The sequence below is a fragment of the Hyla sarda genome, chromosome 3 (assembly GCF_029499605.1).
Source record: "Hyla sarda isolate aHylSar1 chromosome 3, aHylSar1.hap1, whole genome shotgun sequence".
Taxonomy (NCBI): domain Eukaryota; kingdom Metazoa; phylum Chordata; class Amphibia; order Anura; family Hylidae; genus Hyla; species Hyla sarda.
This window is the reverse complement of record NC_079191.1, coordinates 129,674,870-129,694,504: the sequence shown is the minus strand read 5'-3', so window position 1 is coordinate 129,694,504 and position 19,635 is coordinate 129,674,870. Positions and strand designations below refer to the sequence as shown.

General features: G+C 40.7%; 1 protein-coding gene across 6 annotated transcripts in view; it reads left to right on the top strand.

Moving 5' to 3' along the window:
• The window catches only part of VEPH1 (ventricular zone expressed PH domain containing 1), a 560,486-nt gene that overhangs the window by 240,603 nt on the left and 300,248 nt on the right, over positions 1-19,635 (top strand). For all 6 annotated transcript variants that reach the window (XM_056565020.1, XM_056565022.1, XM_056565023.1 and 3 more), the window contains one exon: positions 14,342-14,562. In XM_056565020.1, coding sequence (XP_056420995.1) covers positions 14,342-14,562 — 221 coding nt within the window. The remainder of the gene's footprint in view (positions 1-14,341; positions 14,563-19,635) is intronic.

Here is a 19,635-nt window from a genome sequence, read left to right as displayed (position 1 = left end):
ACTTCTATTAAAAAATCTTAATCCTTTCAGTACTTTTTAGCAGCTGTTTGCTACAGAGGAAAATCTTTATTTTATAATGTCTTTTTTGTGTTGTCCACAGTGCTCTCTGCTGACACCTGATGCCCGTATCAGGAACTGTCCAGAGCAGGAGAAAATCCCCATAACAAATCTATGGTACTCTGGAGAGTTCCTGACATGGACAGAGGTGTCCGCAGAGAGCACTGTGGGAAACACAAAAAAGAAATACAAAGAGTAAAAAATTTCCTCTGTAGCATACAGCTGCTAAAAAATTACTAAAAGGATTAAGATTTTTTAATAGAAGTAATTTACAAATCTGTTTAACTTTCTGGCACCAGTTCATTTAAAAAAAAAAAAAAAGGTTTTCCACCGGAGTACTCCTTTAACCCCTTAAGGACTCAGCCCATTTTGGCCTTAAGGACTCAGACAATTTAATTTTTACGTTTTAATTTTTTCCTCCTCGCCTTCTAAAAATCATAACTCTTTTATATTTTCATCCACAGACTAGTATGAGGGCTTGTTTTTTGCGCGACCAGTTGTCCTTTGTAATGACATCACTCATTATATCATAAAATGTATGGCGCAACCAAAAAACACTATTTTTGTGGGGAAATTAAAACGAAAAACGCAATTTTGCTAATTTTGGAAGGCTTCGTTTTCACACCGTACAATTTATGGTAAAAATGACATGTGTTCTTTATTCTGAGGGTCAATACGATTAAAATGATACCCATTATTATATACTTTTATATTATTGTTGCGCTTAAAAAAAATCACAAACTTTTTAACCAAATTAGTACGTTTATAATCCCTTTATTTTGATGACCTCTAACTTTTTTCTTTTTCCGTATAAGCGGCGGTATGGGGGCTCATTTTTTGCGCCATGATCTGTACTTTTTTTGATACCACATTTGCATATAAAAAACTTTTAATACATTTTTAATAATTTTTTTTAATAAAATGTATTAAAAAAGTAGGAATTTTGTACTTTTTTTTTTTTCGTTCACGCCGTTCACCGTACGGGATCATTAACATTTTATTTTAATATTTCGGACATTTACGCACGCAGCGATACCAAATATGTCTATAAAAAATGTTTTTTACGCTTTTTGGGGGTAAAATAGGAAAAAACGGACGTTTTACTTTTTTATTGGGGGAGGGGATTTTTCACTTTTTTTTTACTTTTACTTTTACACTTTTTTACATTTTTTTTTTACACTTGAATAGTCTCCATAGGGGACTATTCATAGCAATACCATGATTGCTAATACTGATCTGTTCTATGTATAGGACATAGAACATATCAGTATTATCGGCGATCTTCTGCTCTGGTCTGCTCGATCACAGACCAGAGCAGGAGACGCCGGGAGCCGGACGGAGGAAGGAGAGGGGACCTCCGTGCGGCGCTATGAATGATCGGATCCCCGCAGCAGCGCTGCGGGCAATCCGATCATACAATGAAATTGCGCACTGCCGCAGATGCCGGGATCTGTATTGATCCCGGCACCTGAGGAGTTAATGGCGGACGCCCGCGAGATCGCGGGCGTCGCCCATTGCCGGCGGGTCCCTGGCTGTGATCAGCAGCCGGGATCAGTCGCGCATGACACGGGCATCGCTCCGATGCCCGCGGTTATGCACAGGACGTAAATGTACGTCCTGGTGCGTTAAGTACCACCTCACCAGGACGTACATGTACGTCCTGCGTCCTTAAGGGGTTAAGCATTCCATATCCTCAGACAAGCACAGAGACTACATTGTTGCAGTGCCGAGTTTTCACCTCTTGCTTAGCTTATCGATAATCATTATGGCAACCTTTTACAAGTTTGAGAGAGAGGGTATTTTCCTTTCCAAAACACATATGCAAGATGGATAAATAGCAACTATGAAAAGATTTACATCATAGGCGCTTCTGATGTCATGTGTCATTTAAGAGGCCTATGTCCCATACACATACCTCACACAATCATACTATTACACCAGCCTTCAGTGTTGACATTAAGCAAGGACTTATGTGGTTTTCTGCTTACCTTAGAACTCCCAGAAGTGTCAAAGTGCAGCTGGAATACATCAAACCTATGTTTTTGAAATGTGCCCATGCACAATTTCTTCCAGTGCAACTAAAGCAGAACTCTGTAAGGGGTTTGCAGGCTAGTTATGCTTTTATTAAAGAATGTGTACTATATGCGATTTAGAATTGCATTTAACTGGCATTGACCCTTTTTAATTTTATTTTTATTGTGCTGATTTCTAAAACTTTAATACACAAAAGAAAAAAAAACACCATTTAACCCCTTAAGGACTCAGGGTTTTTCCGTTTTTGCACTTTCGTTTTTTCCTCCTTACCTTTTAAAAATCATAACCCTTTCAATTTTCCACCTAAAAATCCATATTATGGCTTATTTTTTGCGTCGCCAATTCTACTTTGCAGTGACATTAGTCATTTTACCCAAAAATGCACGGCGAAATGGAAAAAAAAAATCATTGTGCGACAAAATCGAAGAAAAAACGGCATTTTGTAACTTTTGGGTCTTCCGTTTCTACGCAGTGCATATTTCGGTAAAAATTACACCTTATCATTATTCTGTAGGTCCATACGGTTAAAATGATACCCTACTTATATAGGTTTGATTTTGTCGCACTTCTGGAAAAAATCATAACTACATGCAGGAAAATGTATACCTTTAAAAATGTCATCTTCTGACCCCTATAACTTTTTTATTTTTCCACAGGCCGGTATGAGGACTAATTTTTTGCGCCATGATCTGAAGTTTTTATCGGTATGATTTTTGTTTTGATCGGACTTTTTGATCACTTTTTATTCATTTTTTAATGGTATAAAAAGTGACCAAAATACGCTTTTTTGGACTTTTGAATTTTTTTGCGCGTATGCCATTGACCGTGCGGTTTAATTAATGATACATTTTTATAGTTCGGACATTTACGCGATACCACATATGTTTATTTATTTTTTTTTTACACTGTTTTATTTTTTTTATGGGAAAAGGGGGGTGATTCAAACTTTTATTAGGGAAGGGGTTAAATGACCTTTATTAACACTTTTTATTTACAGTTTTTTGCAGTGTTATAGGTCCCATAGGGACCTATAACACTGCACACACTGATCTCCTATTCTGATCACTGGCGTGTATTAACACGCCTGTGATCAGCGTTATCGGCGCTTGACTGCTCCTGCCTGGATCTCAGGCACGGAGCAGTCATTCGCCGATCAGACACCGAGGAGGCAGGTAAGGGCCCTCCCGGTGTCCTGTCAGCTGTTCGGGATGCCGCGATTTCACCGCGGCGGTCCCGAACAGCCCGACTGAGCAGCCGGGTCACTTTCCCTTTAGAAGCGGCGGTCAGCTTTGACCGCCGCTTCTAAAGGGTTAATACCGCACATCGCTGCGATCGTCGATGTGTGGTATTAGCCGCGGGTCCCGGCCGTTGATGAGCGCCGGGACCGACGCGATATGATGTGGGATCGCGGCGCGATCCCGCTTCATATCGCGGGAGCCGGCGCAGGACGTAAATATACCTCCTGCGTCGTTAAGGGGTTAAAGAGTCCCTGTCATAAAACATATTTTCTAAACTAACTCAGATCATATTCCCTAACTACTTCTAACACCAATACCACCCTTAAAAAACATTTCAAAGCTTTAAAAAGCTCTGTATCATACTTTTCCCCTTGCTCACATTGTGTGAGCTCCCAGCAGAAGAAAGTGGGCTTTCCCCAGCAGGTGCAACGTCACTGAAGCTTCCAAGAGCTGTGCCTCGTTATGCCCCGCACGCACTTCCTGAGTTTGGTCTCCTGCCAGGTCGGGAAGAGGCCAAACTAACTGTTTGACTTGCGGCACAGAACAGAACAGAGCCACCTAGTGGTCGTTTTTTCAATCACATTAAAAACATATAAAGGTTGAGAATTTTAACAGCAAGTAAATAGCAAAGTGTCTAATAATTACAAAAGGAACAATATATTAAAAGTTTTGTTTGGTGATAGGTACTCTTTAAACATATTGAACTGTGCTGCTGTGTTGGAAGACGTGCTAATTCATACGTGTAAATGTTATAGCTTGCTTGAAAAGTACACACAATGGGGAAGATTTATCAAAATGTGCCCAGGGGAAAAGTTGACCAGTTGCCCATAGCAACCAGATTGCTTCTTTCATTTTTAAAAAGGCCTCTGGCAAATAACAGAAACAATCTGATTGGTTGCTATGGGCAACTGGTCAACATTTTGTCTGCCCTGGTTTGATAAATCTCCTCAAATGTTCAGCTCACCTGAGCAGCCTCCCTGTGGACGATGCTGGACAACACCTACAGTCATGGCCGTAAATGATGGCACCCCTGAAATTTTTCAAGAAAATGTTTCAAGAAGTATTTCTCACAGAAAAGGATTGCAGTAACACATGTTTTTCTATACACATGTTTATTCCCTTTGTGTGTTTTAGAACTAAACCAAAAAAGGGAGGAAAAAAAGCAAATTGGACATAATGTCACACCAAACTCCGTTTGGACAAAATTATTGGCACCCATAAAGGAGATCTGTAGTGCAATATAACATATACTTCGGATAGGGGAAAAGTTATAGATCGTGGGGGGTCCGAGTGCTGGACGAGGCCGCAGCAGTATTCTGGAAAGGGGGCGTTCCGTCCCCACATGATGCGGCGGCCGACACGCCCCCTCTATGTACCCCATAGAGATACATAGAGGGGGCATGTCTGCCGCGGCTTTCTGCTGGGGACGAAACTTCACTTCCTGCAGACTGCCGTGGCTCGGACCCCCGTGATCTATAACTTATCCCCTATCCTTTGGATAGGAAATAAATTATTTTGCTCTGGAATACTCCTTTAACTTAATATTTGGTTGCACACCCTTTGGAAAAAATAACTGTAAACAGTCACTTCCTGTTGGACCACTCTTCCTTTGCAAACTGCTCCAGGTCTCTCTTATTGGAAGGGCAGCTTTTCCCAACAGCAATTTTAAGATCTCTCCACAGGTGTTCAATTTGATTTAGATCTGGACTCATTGCTGGCCACTTAAGAACTTTCCAGCGCTTTGTTGCCATCCCTTTCTGGGTGCTTTTTGATGTATATTTGGGGTCATTGTCTTGCTGGAAGACCCAAGATCTCAGAGGCAAACCCAGCTTTCTGACACTGGGCTGTACAGTGCGATCCAAAATCCAATGGTAATTCTGAGGTTTCATGATGCCTTGCACACATTCAATGATGTGCTTTACCAAAAAGCTCTATCTTGGTCTCATCTGTCCACAAGATGTTATTCCAGAAGAATTTTGGCTTACTCAAGTTCATTTTGGCAAAATGTAGTCTTGCTTTTTTATGTCTCTGGGTCAGCAGTGGGGTCCTCCTGGGTCTCCTGCCAAAGCATTTCATTTGATTTAAATGTCGACAGATAGTTTGCGCTGACACTGATGCTCCCTGAGCCTGCAGGACAGCTTGAATATCTGTGGAACTTGTTTGGGGCTGCTTATTCACCATCCGGACTATCCTATGTTGACACCTTTCATCAATTTTTCTCTTCCGTCCGTGCCCGGGGAGATTAGCTACAGTGCCATGGGTTGCAGACTTCTTGATAATGTTGCGCACTGTGGACAAAGGCAAATCTAGATCTCTGGAGATGGACTTGTAACCTTGAAACTGTTGATATTTTTCCACAATTTTGGTTCTCAAGTCCTCAGACAGTTCTCTTCTCCTCTTTCTGTTGTCCATGCTAAGTGTGGCACACACAGACACACAATGCAAAGACTATGAAGACTATGTGAACTTTTCTCCTTTTTATCTGCTTTCAGGTGTGATTTTTACTTGCCCCAGGTGAGTTTAAACGTGCATCACATGCTTGAAACAATCTTATTTTTTCACAATTTCGAAAGGGTGCCAATAATTTAGTCCAGACCATTTTTGGAGTTTGGTGTGACATTATGATTTCCCCCCCCCCCCCCCCCCCTTTTTTGGTTTAGTTCCAATACACACAAAGGGAATAAACATGTGTATTGCAAAACATGTTTTGCTGCAATCCTTTTCTGTGTGCGAAATACTTAATTTTCTTAAAAAATGTCAGGGGTGCCAACATTTACGGCCATGACTGTATGTATTGAATAGAGAAATTTGAAACATGTCCAGCACAGTATCATGCTTTTAAATCTTGGAGGTTTAGTCTATGAAAAAGTGCAGATAAAGAATAAAGTGCAGCAAAAGCAATGTGTTTCATGTGCACATGGCAATCTTACTTAGATAACTATTTAAAACAATGGATCCAAAGGGTAGACTGAAGGATTTTCCTTTATAATTACTCCCTGTAACTTTGGCTACAAGAGAAACTAAAAACACACAAAAATAACCAAAAAAGCTGCAACAAAAGCTGCTGTATCAATGTAAATAAAATTAAATTAGTCATACAGCATTACACTAATTGGATTCACAACAATGTTGAATTCACATTCGCAGATTTGCTGTGGATTTATCAGTGGAGTCTGCGTAGAAAATCTGTGGCAATTTACACAACAGTACATGTGATGAAAAAATGCACCCAGAGTTCAAGGCATATTGTGGATTTCCAAATTCACTGCATATTAATTCAGTTGCAAATTTGTTACACTTGAAATTGCATACGTTGAAATCCACCACTTAACCCCATTCCGCTATGGGACGTATGCATACACCTTAGCATCCGACATGTACGCGAGCTGGGATGTATGCATACGTCCTTGCGATCTCCTGCTCTGCCGCAGGCAGCTGAGGAGATCGCGGACGGGACCCGGCTGTCAATCACAGCCGAGGACCTGCCTCAGCTGCTGGGACCACGATCGCGCCGGTCCCGGCAGCATTAACCCCATAAATTCCATGATCAATCCTGATTGCTGCATCTATGGTGTTGACAAGGGGAGGGTGCTGGATTTTTGAACATAACACAAAAAAGGGGAAAAAAGAATTTTGCTCAGAAAAGAGAACGTAAATCGCCATAATCGTACCGACCCACAAAATAAATATAATATCACTTTTACCGCACAGTGAACACCATAAAAAAATAATTAAAAAAATGCCAGAAAGGTTCAAATTTTTCACAATATTTTGAAGTTTTTCACAAAAAATGCTTCATGCATCAACAAAAATGCACTACAATAGTACAATATGTCACAGGCTGTATTGTGTTCTGTTGATCAGGCCATACTGTACTGCAGTACAAATGTACAGTATTACAGCATAGTATAACCTGTAAAAAGTGAAAATAAATAAAAAGTTCTTCAATAAAAGTATGAAGTGTAAAAAAACTAAACAAAAAAAGCCCCTTTCCCAATAAAAGCCCTGTATTATCATAAAAAAACACAAATCATATACATACTAGGTATTGCCACGTCCATAATGATGTGTACTATAAAGCTATAATGTAAATTATCCCATACGGTGAATGCCGTAAAAAAAAACTACAAAAAAGCTCAAAATTCGCCAATTTTGGTGCAAATAGCGGAATAAAACAGATCAAAAGGTAGCAAAAATGATACCAATAAAAAGTATTCAATGGCATCGGACAAAAAATAAAAAAGATACAGCTGTCCGAACATGACACAAAAAAGGGAAAAAAAGAATTTTGATCAGAAAAAAGAAAAGGAACATAAATCGCCATAATTGTACTGACCCACAAAATTAATATAATATCACTTACCGCACAGTGAGCACCATAAAAAAATAATAAAAAAAATTACAGAAATGTTCGAATTTTTCACAATATTTTGGAGTTTTTCACAAAAAATGCTTCATGTGTCAACAAAAATGCACTACAATAGTACAATATGTCATGAAAAAGCAACCTCAGAATTGCTCCGCTCAGGAAAAGCATTCTAAAGTTATTACCATTTAAAGAGACACATGTCAAATTTTTAAAAAAGAGCCTGGTCATTGAGGTAAAACATGGGTCTGTCCTTAAGGGGTTAAAGGGATATTCCAGAATTTTTATTTATTTTTTGACTGTGCTACAGGGGTTGTAAAGTTAGTGTAGTTCATAATATAGTGTCTGTACCTGTGTTTCATGGTGGTCTCACAATGTGATTTTTGCCCCAATGTTTATTTTTAACAGCATACAAAATGACTGTCGTTTCAGGTTTTCCCAGGTTGCAGTATGTCTCGAGACATTACATCACTATTCAAGTGTTTAGAGGGAGCCTGTCTTTTCTTCAATGGGTGGAGTGACTGCTGGGTGGAAGGGGTATCATTCTGCAAGAATGATGGAGGCACCCTGGTTAGAAAACACTTGTCTATTGCATGGAAAGGATCACAGATGAGTTTCAATGGGTGGGGTAGCTAATGTGTGAGAGGGAGAAAAGTGACCTTACACTCACAAACAAGGAATCTATGAGAGAGGTGGGGGCATGTGTAATAAGGGTAAAAAACATCTTGTCCTGTCCAGAGTATATACATACATGATTAAAACAAAATTTTCCACCCTGGGTGAAGGAAAGCCTTGCTACAAATATATATGGTCAAAAAGTAATTATATATATACAGTTACATAGCCCAGAAAACTCAGTAAAATATACCATGTCAGACCGTCTGTTTTGGCTGCCAAACAGATCAGGACTGGCCTCTGTGCAGCCAGATTTATCAGAATGAAATTGGAAACATGCAGCTTTCCAGTTTAGACTTTGATTCTCTAATCAACACTTTTAATTCTACAATGTTGGCCTAATACCATGTGATTCCATTATCTCTTTGAAAAGACCAGGATTAAATTTCTCCATGCCACCCTAGATAAGTATACTTTCTGTTGGTCTAGCTCTAGTTATCTAGACCACATGGATACAGGGTGTATTGATTCACTGCCATAACAAGCATGAGCACTGGGCAGTATCCAAAGGGCAGAGGTAATGTGTGAGGCTGCATGTACAAGCTAGTGTAGAGTATCTGGGTCAGGACAGGCCGCAATGATAAGCTATGAATAAGCTCATTGAAGCCTGTGACTTATTCTGTGCTGGTAAATTATATCAAACTGTGGCATGTTCTTTTTTCAAAGACATCCAGCTATTGCATAACTTTCTTCCTCCAGTTCACATTGACTGATATGCAGAATGTCTGCAAAAGAAACCTAAATACTGCTTAGTAAACAAAGACTCAATGCATATAAGTGTCATATAATTAATGTTAGATTTGATATACATTGCATTTGTACATACTTTTGTTTACCAGAGGTAGATACAAGTATAGATGAGAGGGGTCCTCGTATCAAAAGTTAAAATAGGTCTATTTTTCGGATCATGGTTCACACCACAACCATATTCTCTCCTAGAATTGAAGGGCCTGTTGTTTGGTTGTGTCTCCTTCCTCCTCCTGTTTCCTGACCCTTGTGCTAAAATGATCTCCACTTTGTCCTGTCTCAAGAATGGAGCCAAACAGAGCTGGTATGGTGGCATGGTTGGATGCCACATCCAATTCAAAAATATTGTCCATGGAAAAACCACAAGATCAAACATAATTTTATTGTGTATCTAATACCTCAGTTTAAAATTTGACACACGGTACCCTGGGGATGGGAACTGTCTGTAACATTGTTAATGGTAAAGTCATTTTGTAATAACTGTATATAATCTCCTAGTTCAGAAACACAAATGACTATTGTGTCACTGGTTAGGGACCACTGTCTAGAACTTCAAAAATATTCTAACAATATACAAAACATGAACAAATTCCTATGCACACTTATATATCTTATTAGTGGACTACCACTTTAAGTACACAGCACAGTTCCCCCCACATTAGGTTGGCAATATAGATCCACCACATTAGGTTGTAGTTCCCACACATTAGGGTTGGCAGTACAGTTCCCCAACATTAGGGTTGGCAGTACAGTTCCCCCACATTAGGTGCAGTACAGTTCCCCCACATTAGGTGCAGTACAATTCCCCCACATTAGGTGCAGTACAATTCCCCCCCCCCCATTAGGTGCATTACAATTCCCCCACATTAGGTGCAGTATAGTCCCCCAACATTAGGTGCAGTACAATTCCCCCACATTAGGTGCAGTACAGTTCCCCCACATTAGGTGCAGTACAGTTCCCCCACATTAGGTGCAGTACAGTTCCCCCACATTAGGTGCAATACAGTTCCCCCACATTAGGTGCAGTACAGTTCCCCCACATTAGGTGCAGTACAGTTCCCCCACATTAGGTGCATTACAGTTCCCCCACATTAGGTGCAGTACAGTTCCCCCAAATTAGGTGCAGTATAGTTCCCCCACATTAGGTGCAGTATACCAGCAGTAGAGAGTTCCAGCTGGCACTCAAACCGCTAACCATAAGGCAATATTCAATCAAATGCTTCCCACGAGATAGGACACCATATGAACACACTGTCTCGAATCCCGCTTCCAGCGGTGCACAGCCCTACAGACCCAAGTCAAAACATAGCGCAGCAGGGATAGAATGGACGGCAACTCACTGGATAGCTTTGTGTGGTTTATTCCTCGAGACACAACGGGTACAGCAGGTACACGAAAACAAAGAGCAACATTTCACCGATAGGCTTCTGGGTGAGCCGGAAGAAGCCTACCGGTGAAACGTTGCTCTTTGTTTTCGTGTACCTGCTGTACCCGTTGTGTCTCGAGGAATAAACCGCACAAAAATATCCAGTGAGTTTCCGTCCATTCTATCTCTGCTGCATTAGGTGCAGTATAGTTCCCCCACATTAGGTGCAGTACAATTCCCCCACATTAAGTGCAGTATAGTTCCCCCACATTAGGTGCAGTACAGTTCCCCCACATTAGGCGCAGTACAGTTCCCTCACATTAGGTGCAGTACAGTTCCCCCACATTAGGTGCAGTACACTTTCCCCACATTAGGTGCAGTATAGTTCCCCCACATTAGGTGCAGTATAGTTCCCCCACATTAGGTGCAGTATAGTTCCCCCACATTAGGTGCAGTATAGTTCCCCCACATTAGGTGCAGTATAGTTCCCCCACATTAGGTGCAGTATAGTTCTCCCACATTATGTGCAATATAGTTCCTCCACATTAGGTGCAGTATAATGTTCCCCCACATTAGGTGCAGTATAATGTTCCCCCACATTAGGTGCAGTATAATGTTCCCCCACATTAGGTGCAGCATAATGTTCTCCCACATTAGGTGCAGTATAATGTTCCCCCACATTAGGTGCAGTATAATGTCCCCCCACATTAGATGCAGTATAATGTTCCCCCACATTAGGTGCAGTATAATGTTCCCCCACATTAGGTGCAGTATAATGTTCCTGCACATTAGGTGCAGTATAGCTCCCCACATTAGGTGCAGCATGTTCCCCCACATTAGGTGCAGTATAGATCCCCCAAATTAGGTGCAGTATAGCTCCCCACATTAGGTGCAGCATGTTCCCCCACATTTGGTGCAGGATAGATCTCCCACATTAGGTGCAGTATAGATCCCCCAAATTAGGTGCAGTATAGCTCCCCACATTAGGTGCAGTATAGCTCCCCACATTAGGTGCAGCATGTTCACCCATATTAGGTGCAGTATAGATCCCCCAAATTAGGTGCTGTATAGATCCCCCAAATTAGGTGCAGTATAGCTCCCCACATTAGGTGCAGTATGTTCCCCCACAGACATACAGCATCCAGCCATACAGTGTATGGCTGGAGGCTGTATGCCTGTGTTCTGCCCCACTTCAGTTCTTTCGTCCACCGCTCCTCCGGTCCGGACATAGCAGTAAGTCTCGGGATTGAAGGAGCGGTGGTCGGAGCACCAAAGCTGACGTGCTGCTGGTAACACTTACCTAGCTGGCCAGCGCACGTCCTCATTGCTGCCCCGCTCCTCCGCTCTCCGTTGCTATGGGCGCATGCACGGCGTCAGTGACCTCCCTGCCTGCGCCACCTTCCCAGCAGCCCCTGCGTTTTTAAAGTAAACGTGGGGTCTCAGAGAGCGCATCCCTCTGTCCCAAAAACATCTTTCGGGACACAGGGATTTCCCAGGCAGCGGCGGACCGGATAAATGTCCTCGGCGGGCTGCATGTGGCCATAGTTTGACGACCCTTGCTCTAAATAAACTTTATACTTAGATAAATAAATAGGATGAGTAGATGTTTCCCTCTTTTTGTAAATGTGATGACTGTCAGAAATGTGAATATATTCTCACATCGCCTCCTCCTGTGCTGTTTAGAGAAGTGTTCTCGAAGGGAGTAGTCATGTTATCTAAACTAGGCACGCAACATTCTATTGCAATATTTTTTCCTTCTGTTTGTCTATAACTTACAGCTGTTCCTTCCATATAGTTAAATATTTGTTTTGGTGATGAAATCCTGGCATTTACATAAGCGGTGTGTTCATTATTTCCATGGAGAATAACAGTGCTCATTACTGTGATTACAAATAGTGAAGTGTTAACTAAGCAGCCCTCAGTTTTAGTGTGAACGATGAGTTACTGAGTTCAGGGGCAGTAAGCACCCTTTCAGAGACTGGGACACAGCGCAAGAACACAATCCACAGACTAAGCATTGCATTATCTAGAAAGAAAGAAAAGGTGCAAATGATGACACTGGGTGTCTCTACTGGTGACATATATTTCACATGTAGCAGTCAATTCAATGAACTGTAATTCTGCTTTCGGAAGTGTGTGCATAGGGCCTGAACAGAGGCAACACATCTATGTCTTGTCAATATTAGGGCATGTAGGCTTAAAGTGATCCCTCTGTTGTCCTATAAAAAGGCTATCAGAAGCTATTTTTGGGTAGTGTACCTCTTGGTAAGAGATCATTGTTGGCTAGACATGCCTCTATGACACTCTCAAAGACATTTTGCCAGCTTCTGCAACCTAAGAATGTGCAGGATTACAGGCTCAGCTGTGACATCTGTGGGCTAATGTGCCTGCCATACAAAACCTGTATGCCTCCATGCTTAAAGGGTAGCTCCCACCATCCTGTTTTTTTTTTGCTAGCCCGTTTCCCCCCCACTACGGCACTAGCCCGTTCACTCCTCCCCCCCTCCCCCGCCCCGCATACCCTGTTCCCTCATTACACTTGCACACTTGCAGTTACTGCAGAATCCGGCAGCGGGCGTGCAGGGACAGCGGCGGCAACGAGGCAGCGGCGGCGATGTGCGGGAGGAGTTGCCTCCCTGCCAGTGGCCGGGGAGCCAATGCACTCGCTCCCGCCTGTCTGATTGACAGGCAGGGAGCGAGTGCAGCCTAATTGAAAAAGGACTGATTGCTACTCCAAAATCAGTCCTTTTTCAGTGGCCGGTTTTTAAATGTAAATGAAACCTTTTTAATGAAAATAAAAGTATATTAGAGATATGTTGTAGTACATAAGTACTACAACATATCAAAAAATAAAGTTGGTGACAGTGCCCATTTAACCATATCTCATCTTGTATCCAGGCTAAAGGCACCAAAGCAAGGTTCTTCCTACTCTTATGTTTTCCCCAAATAAACTTACTTCTAATATTGTAATCACTTACATATTTCATCACTACATTTTCACATATATAGGGGGACATTTAGTATTTTTGCTTGTAAGCATGTTCTGAAGTCATTTTTTTTGCTTTAGTAATTTTTTTTGGCTCTAGTTTTGCTTATGTGCTACATATTTATCATACTATCACAGGGGGTTGATACATTTGGAGCACATAAGCAATACAAAAAAGTCCCAGCTGAGACTTTTGTGAGACTTTTCTGCGACTGCAGACCTGGACTTGCGACTTTTTTGCAAGGGGGTTGCGACTTCTTTGCACTTTCACACATCATAAATACCTGGTCACTGCAAAGTGAAAATTGAAATTTGCTTAGGTAAGGCCGTTTGTAACTTTTTTCTTACTCACAAAAGTTGCACAAAAAAGTGCTTAGGCGCATGTGTGACGTTTTATGTGACTTATGTAAGCAGAAAAAAAAAAAAGGCTCTAAATACCTTTATAAATGTCCCCCATAGAGATTAATTTGATTCAAACAATTCTCCTGATAAGTGGCATAACAACCTAACTCTATGAATCTATCTGAACACAAGATGTCTATGTCCGGCACCGCTAGAGAAAGAGATCACAAAGAAGTATCCTGGTGTAGGCAATAATGAAGTGTACCGGTAGATATGCGTAGTACAGTTCCCCAGACTCCATGAATCTGCCATTTGTGCTCCCACAATGCAGTGCATGCTGGTCATGAGAAACCAGCCAAATCCAGAATGTAGCTGTTGACAAAGATGAAAACAAATAAAATTTATTTAACTTCAAATTGAGTAAGACTAATGAAACAAAGTGTTATTATATACTTACTAATATGTACTAATATGTAAGTACGGTAGTTATCATTATATATGTGTGGCTTAAATTGTTATTTTATTTGCAGGAGATGGCAAGGACATGTTTGACATATCTGGTCAATCAGTTGAATAACATGGAACATTCATTTCATCACATTCTTCTTATGGAGATCAGGAACATTACAAGTGTATTTAATGAAATTCTTGGCATCCAAGGCAGAGACATGTACAGAATGAGTAACAGCCTGACAGCAATAGCCAAGATTTTGAATGAATACTTAACTCAAGAAACTCTACCAGCTTGTGGGTAAGACCTAATTTTTGTATAATATTTTAGATATTCCTGTGATAGATATTTATGGCAAATGCCAAATGTGGTTGTTAGGTGTCTAACTGTTGGGACCCGTCCCTAGGTTACAAGAACATGAATTGTGCATTTTAACTAGATTTTATTGAGCAGTGGGGAGTCGTGTGACTTTAATTTATACTCTGCCCCTAGACATCTTATCCCCTATCCAAAGGATAGGGGATAAGATGTCAGGTCGCCAGGGTCCCACTGCTGGGGACCCCCAGGATCTCGGCTGCGGCACTCCGTCATTATTACTGCACAGAGCAGACTTGCTCCGTGCGTAATGATGGGCAATACAGGGGCTGGAGCATCGTTACATACTGGCTCCGCCCCCTCGTGACGTAACGGCCCCCTCAATATAAGTCTATAGAAGGGGGCGTGGATAAGATGTCTAGGGGCAGAGTATCGCTTTAACCTTTATTTTAATATTCTATTGATAATGCCTTAGACTGAAGCTAAATATATCACTGTGTTTTGAGTAGATTTCTAAGATTATATCCATTCATAGTCTTTACCAAAGAGAACATATCCATTTACAGTACACCATATAGGAGGCATGTAAGTGGTACATGCAAAGCGTTTGTTTATTATTGCAAATTGGATATGATGGTAATCATATGTAGAAGATCAATCTTGCTACATTCAGTTGACCTCATTATACTGTTCTGTTAGATCTGCTGTAATAGAGCGGAACAGGGTTACATTGGTATTTTTTTGGTAATTCTATTATAAGTGTTCTGTCTGTCACTTGTGTGAAAAGAAAATAATGTTACTGGTCAACATTGCTTTTAAACTAAACAGGCTAAAGAAGGACATTTCTGGCATTATTTGAAATAAAGGGAGAGAGATTATTATTATTTTTTATTACGGTAAATTAATATTTTATATAAAATCAGAAATTAAACTCCCCTCCCCCTTAGCTGTATTTTGAATTATATTCCAATTGACCCATTCAATGGCTCTTAGACGTGCCAGTAAAGGAATACATACAGTTTTATTGGTTGCAAAAAATTTTAATTGAGTAGGATACTAAGAAAACTAAGACACAGAGACAAGCCACAGACAAGCCATGTTTATCAAAAAAAATGTACACGGTAAATTGAACATTGCTTTGATATGTAAATAATTAAATCTTTTGAATGTACTACTTGGTATATAAATGAGGATCTGAGTGGCACATTGGGAGGTCTGAAACGTTAACATTTAAAGAGTCTATAAATAAATATATGATCTTGGCGCTTCCTTGTCTGTGGGTGTAAACTGCACTAGTTTTGTGATTTTGTGTACCCTTACTGCTGCCGGGTATATACTATGGGTCCCTGTCTACCATAGATGTGTACCGGAGTCCTAGTAAAACCAATAAATAAACATATACCAGCGCTGAAAGGGTTAAAATAAAGATGCTTTTATTGTTGAATGTTGATGTAATCTGCAGATAGTGGCAATAATCCTCAATGTGTTTATGGTCTAGATAAAAATAAAATGAATCCATGTATAATGAGCTGTAGTGCTCAGGTATACCTACAGGTAGATCTACAATGTAATACACTTACACAACATTGTACTTACCTCTATGTATGCATAGATGTGTGACTGTCCCTCATGCGAGGTGGCAGTGTGTGTTAAAGAAGAGAGCGTGATATCCTGGATAAATAAATGAAAGGGTTAAAGGGGTTCTCCAGGAAAAAAAACACTTTTTTTTCATATATCAACTGACTCCAGAAAGTTAAACAGATTTATAAATTACTTCTATTGAAAAATCTTCATCCTTTCACCACTTATGAGCTTCTGAAGTTGAGTTGTTCTTTTCTGTCTAAGTGCTTTCTGATGACACGTGTCTCGGGAACCGCCCAGTTTAGAAGCAAATCTTCATAGCAAACCTCTTCTACTCTGTGCAGTTCTCGAGACAAGCAGAGATGTCAGCAGGGAGCACTGTTGCCAGACAGAAAACTACAACTGAACTTCAGCAGCTGATAATTATTGAAAGGATTAAGATTTTTTTAATAGAAGTATTTTACATATTTGTTTAACTTTCTGGAGCCAGTTGATATAAAGAAAAAAGTTTTTTTTCCTGGAATACCCCTTTAAGTATAAAAGCACAAGAATGGGACTTGCAAGTTATTCGCTTGGTAGATAGTCTGTACCCCTTAAATATTGATGACAGTTGTAGTGCAGGGCAGCTGTAGATATATTGTTGCGGTGCAACGTGCTGCAGATTCGCACCTTCAATAAAGCTGTTTCGCTATATTCCGCTGTCCTTGGTGGTTGGGGACGGTCTGGGAGACTACCCTGGCTGGTGGTGTCTTGACCAGAAGTGTTCCTGCAGCAACTGTTGTGGATCAGGTGAACACTAGTGAGTGACGTCACTACAGGTCACGATTGAGACAAGAAAACCTCCAATGCATTTCGGAAAACACTATTTCCTTCATCTGACTCCCAGTCTGGTGTCAATCGTGACCTGTAGTGAGGTCACTTACCAGTGTTCACCTGATCCATAACAGTTGCTACAGGGACTCTTCTGGTCGAGACACCACTGGCCAGGGTAGTTTCCAAGGACACCGGAATACAGCAAAACAGAGGAGCCGACATAACTGGAATATACTCCCTTCCACCGATAAGGTACGGTCTAACTTTAGCTAAGCAGGCAAAAGGAAATACAACTTATTGAATAGCACGTACCTCTCTCCTATGTAATAGGGCCAGTAATGCAGAAATCTCTCTGCAGAACATCACACCAGGCACTTTATTTAAAGGGATATTCCAGGCAAAAACTTTTTTTTATATTTCAACTGGCTCCGGAAAGTGAAACAGATTTGTAAATTACTTCTATTAAAAAATCTTAATCCTTCCAATAGTTATTAGCTTCAGAAATTTTCTGTCTAACTTCTGATTGATGATGTCATGTCCCGGGAACTGTGCATGTTGGGAAAATATCCCGATAGGAACTGCACAGCTCCCGGGACATGAGTCATCAGAGAGCAGTTAGACAGAAAACAACAACTCAACTTCAGAAGCTAATAACTATTGGAAGGATTAAGATTTTTTAATCAAAGTAATTTACAAATCTGTTTAACTTTCCGGAGCCAGTTGATATATATATATATATATATATATATATATACATAAAAAAAAAGTTTTGGTCTGGAATACCCCTTTAACCCCTTAAGGACTCAGCCCATTTTGGCCTTAAGGACTCAGACAATTTAATTTTTACGTTTTCATTTTTTCCTCTTCTAAAAATCATAACTCTTTTATATTTTCATCCACAGACTAGTATGAGGGCTTGTTTTTTGCGCGACCAGTTTTCCTTTGTAATGACATCACTCATTATATCATAAAATGTATGGCGCAACCAAAAAACACTATTTTTGTGGGGAAATTAAAATGAAAAACCCAATTTTGCTAATTTTGGAAGGTTTTGTTTTCACGCCGTACAATTTATGGAAAAAATGACATGTGTTCTTTATTCTGAGGGTCAATACGATTAAAATTATACCCATTATTACATACTTTTATATTATTGTTGCGCTTAAAAAAAATCACAAACTTTTTAACCAAATTAGTACGTTTATAATCCCTTTGATGACCTCTAACTTTTTTATTTTTCCGTATAAGTGGCGGTATGGGGGCTCATTTTTTGCGCCATGATCTGTACTTTTTTTTGATACCACATTTGCATATAAAAAACTTTTAATACATTTTTTATAATTTTTTTTAAATAAAATGTATTAAAAAAGTAGGAATTTTGGACTTTTTAATTTTTTTTTCGTTCACGCCGTTCACCGTACGGGATCATTAACATTTATTTTAATAGTTTGGACATTTACGCACGCGGCGATACCAAATATGTGTATAAAAAATGTTTTTTACGCTTTTTGGGGGTAAAATAGGAAAAAACGGACGTTTTACTTTTTTATTGGGGGAGGGGATTTTTCACTTTTTTGTTACTTTTACTTTTAAATTTTTTTACATTTTTTTTTACACTTGAATAGTCCCCATAGGGGACTATTCATAGCAATACCATGATTGCTAATACTGATCTGTTCTATGTATAGGACATAGAACAGATCAGTATTATCGGTCATCTCCTGCTCTGGTCTGCTCGATCACAGACCAGAGCAGGAGACGCCGGGAGCCGCACGGAGGAAGGAGAGGGGACCTCCGTGCGGCGTTATGAATGATCGGATCCCCGCAGCAGCGCTGCGGGCGATCCGATCGTTCATTTAAATCGCGAACTGCCGCAGATGCCGGGATCTGTATTGATCCCGGCACCTGAGGGGTTAATGGCGGACGCCCGCGAGATCGCGGGCGTCGGCCATTGCCGGCGGGTCCCTGGCTGCGATCAGCAGCCGGGATCAGCCGCGCATGACACGGGCATCGCTCCGATGCCCGCGGTTATGCTTAGGACGTAAATGTACGTCCTGGTGCGTTAAGTACCACCTCACCAGGACGTACATTTACGTCCTGCGTCCTTAAGGGGTTAAGGTGCGGATCTGCAGTGCATCATACCGCAACTACATATCCAGGATCATACTGCAGCATAAATGTTGAAAAACTAGGGGCAGCCGGAGCAGAAGCCTATCAGCAGAACATTGCATCAGGCACTTTATATAAGGTGTGAATCTGCAGCACATTGCACCGGAATGCTAGAACTACAACTACCCTGCACTACAATGGTCATCAATATTTAAGGGATGCAGACTATTTACCAAGCGAATAACATGCAAGTCCCATTCTTGTGCTTTTATACTTAACCCTTTCATTTATTTATCCAGGATATCAAGCTCTCTTCTTTACCACACACTGCCACCTCGCATCAGGGACAGTCACACATCTTTGCATACATAGAGGTAAGCACAACGTTGTGTAAGTGCATTACATTGTAGATCTACTTATAGGTATACCTGGGCCCTACAGCTCATTATACAAGGATTCATTTTATTTTTATCTAGACCGTCGACGCATTGAGGATTATTGCCACTATCTGCAGATTACATCAGCATTCAACAATAAAAATATCTCTAAAATTTA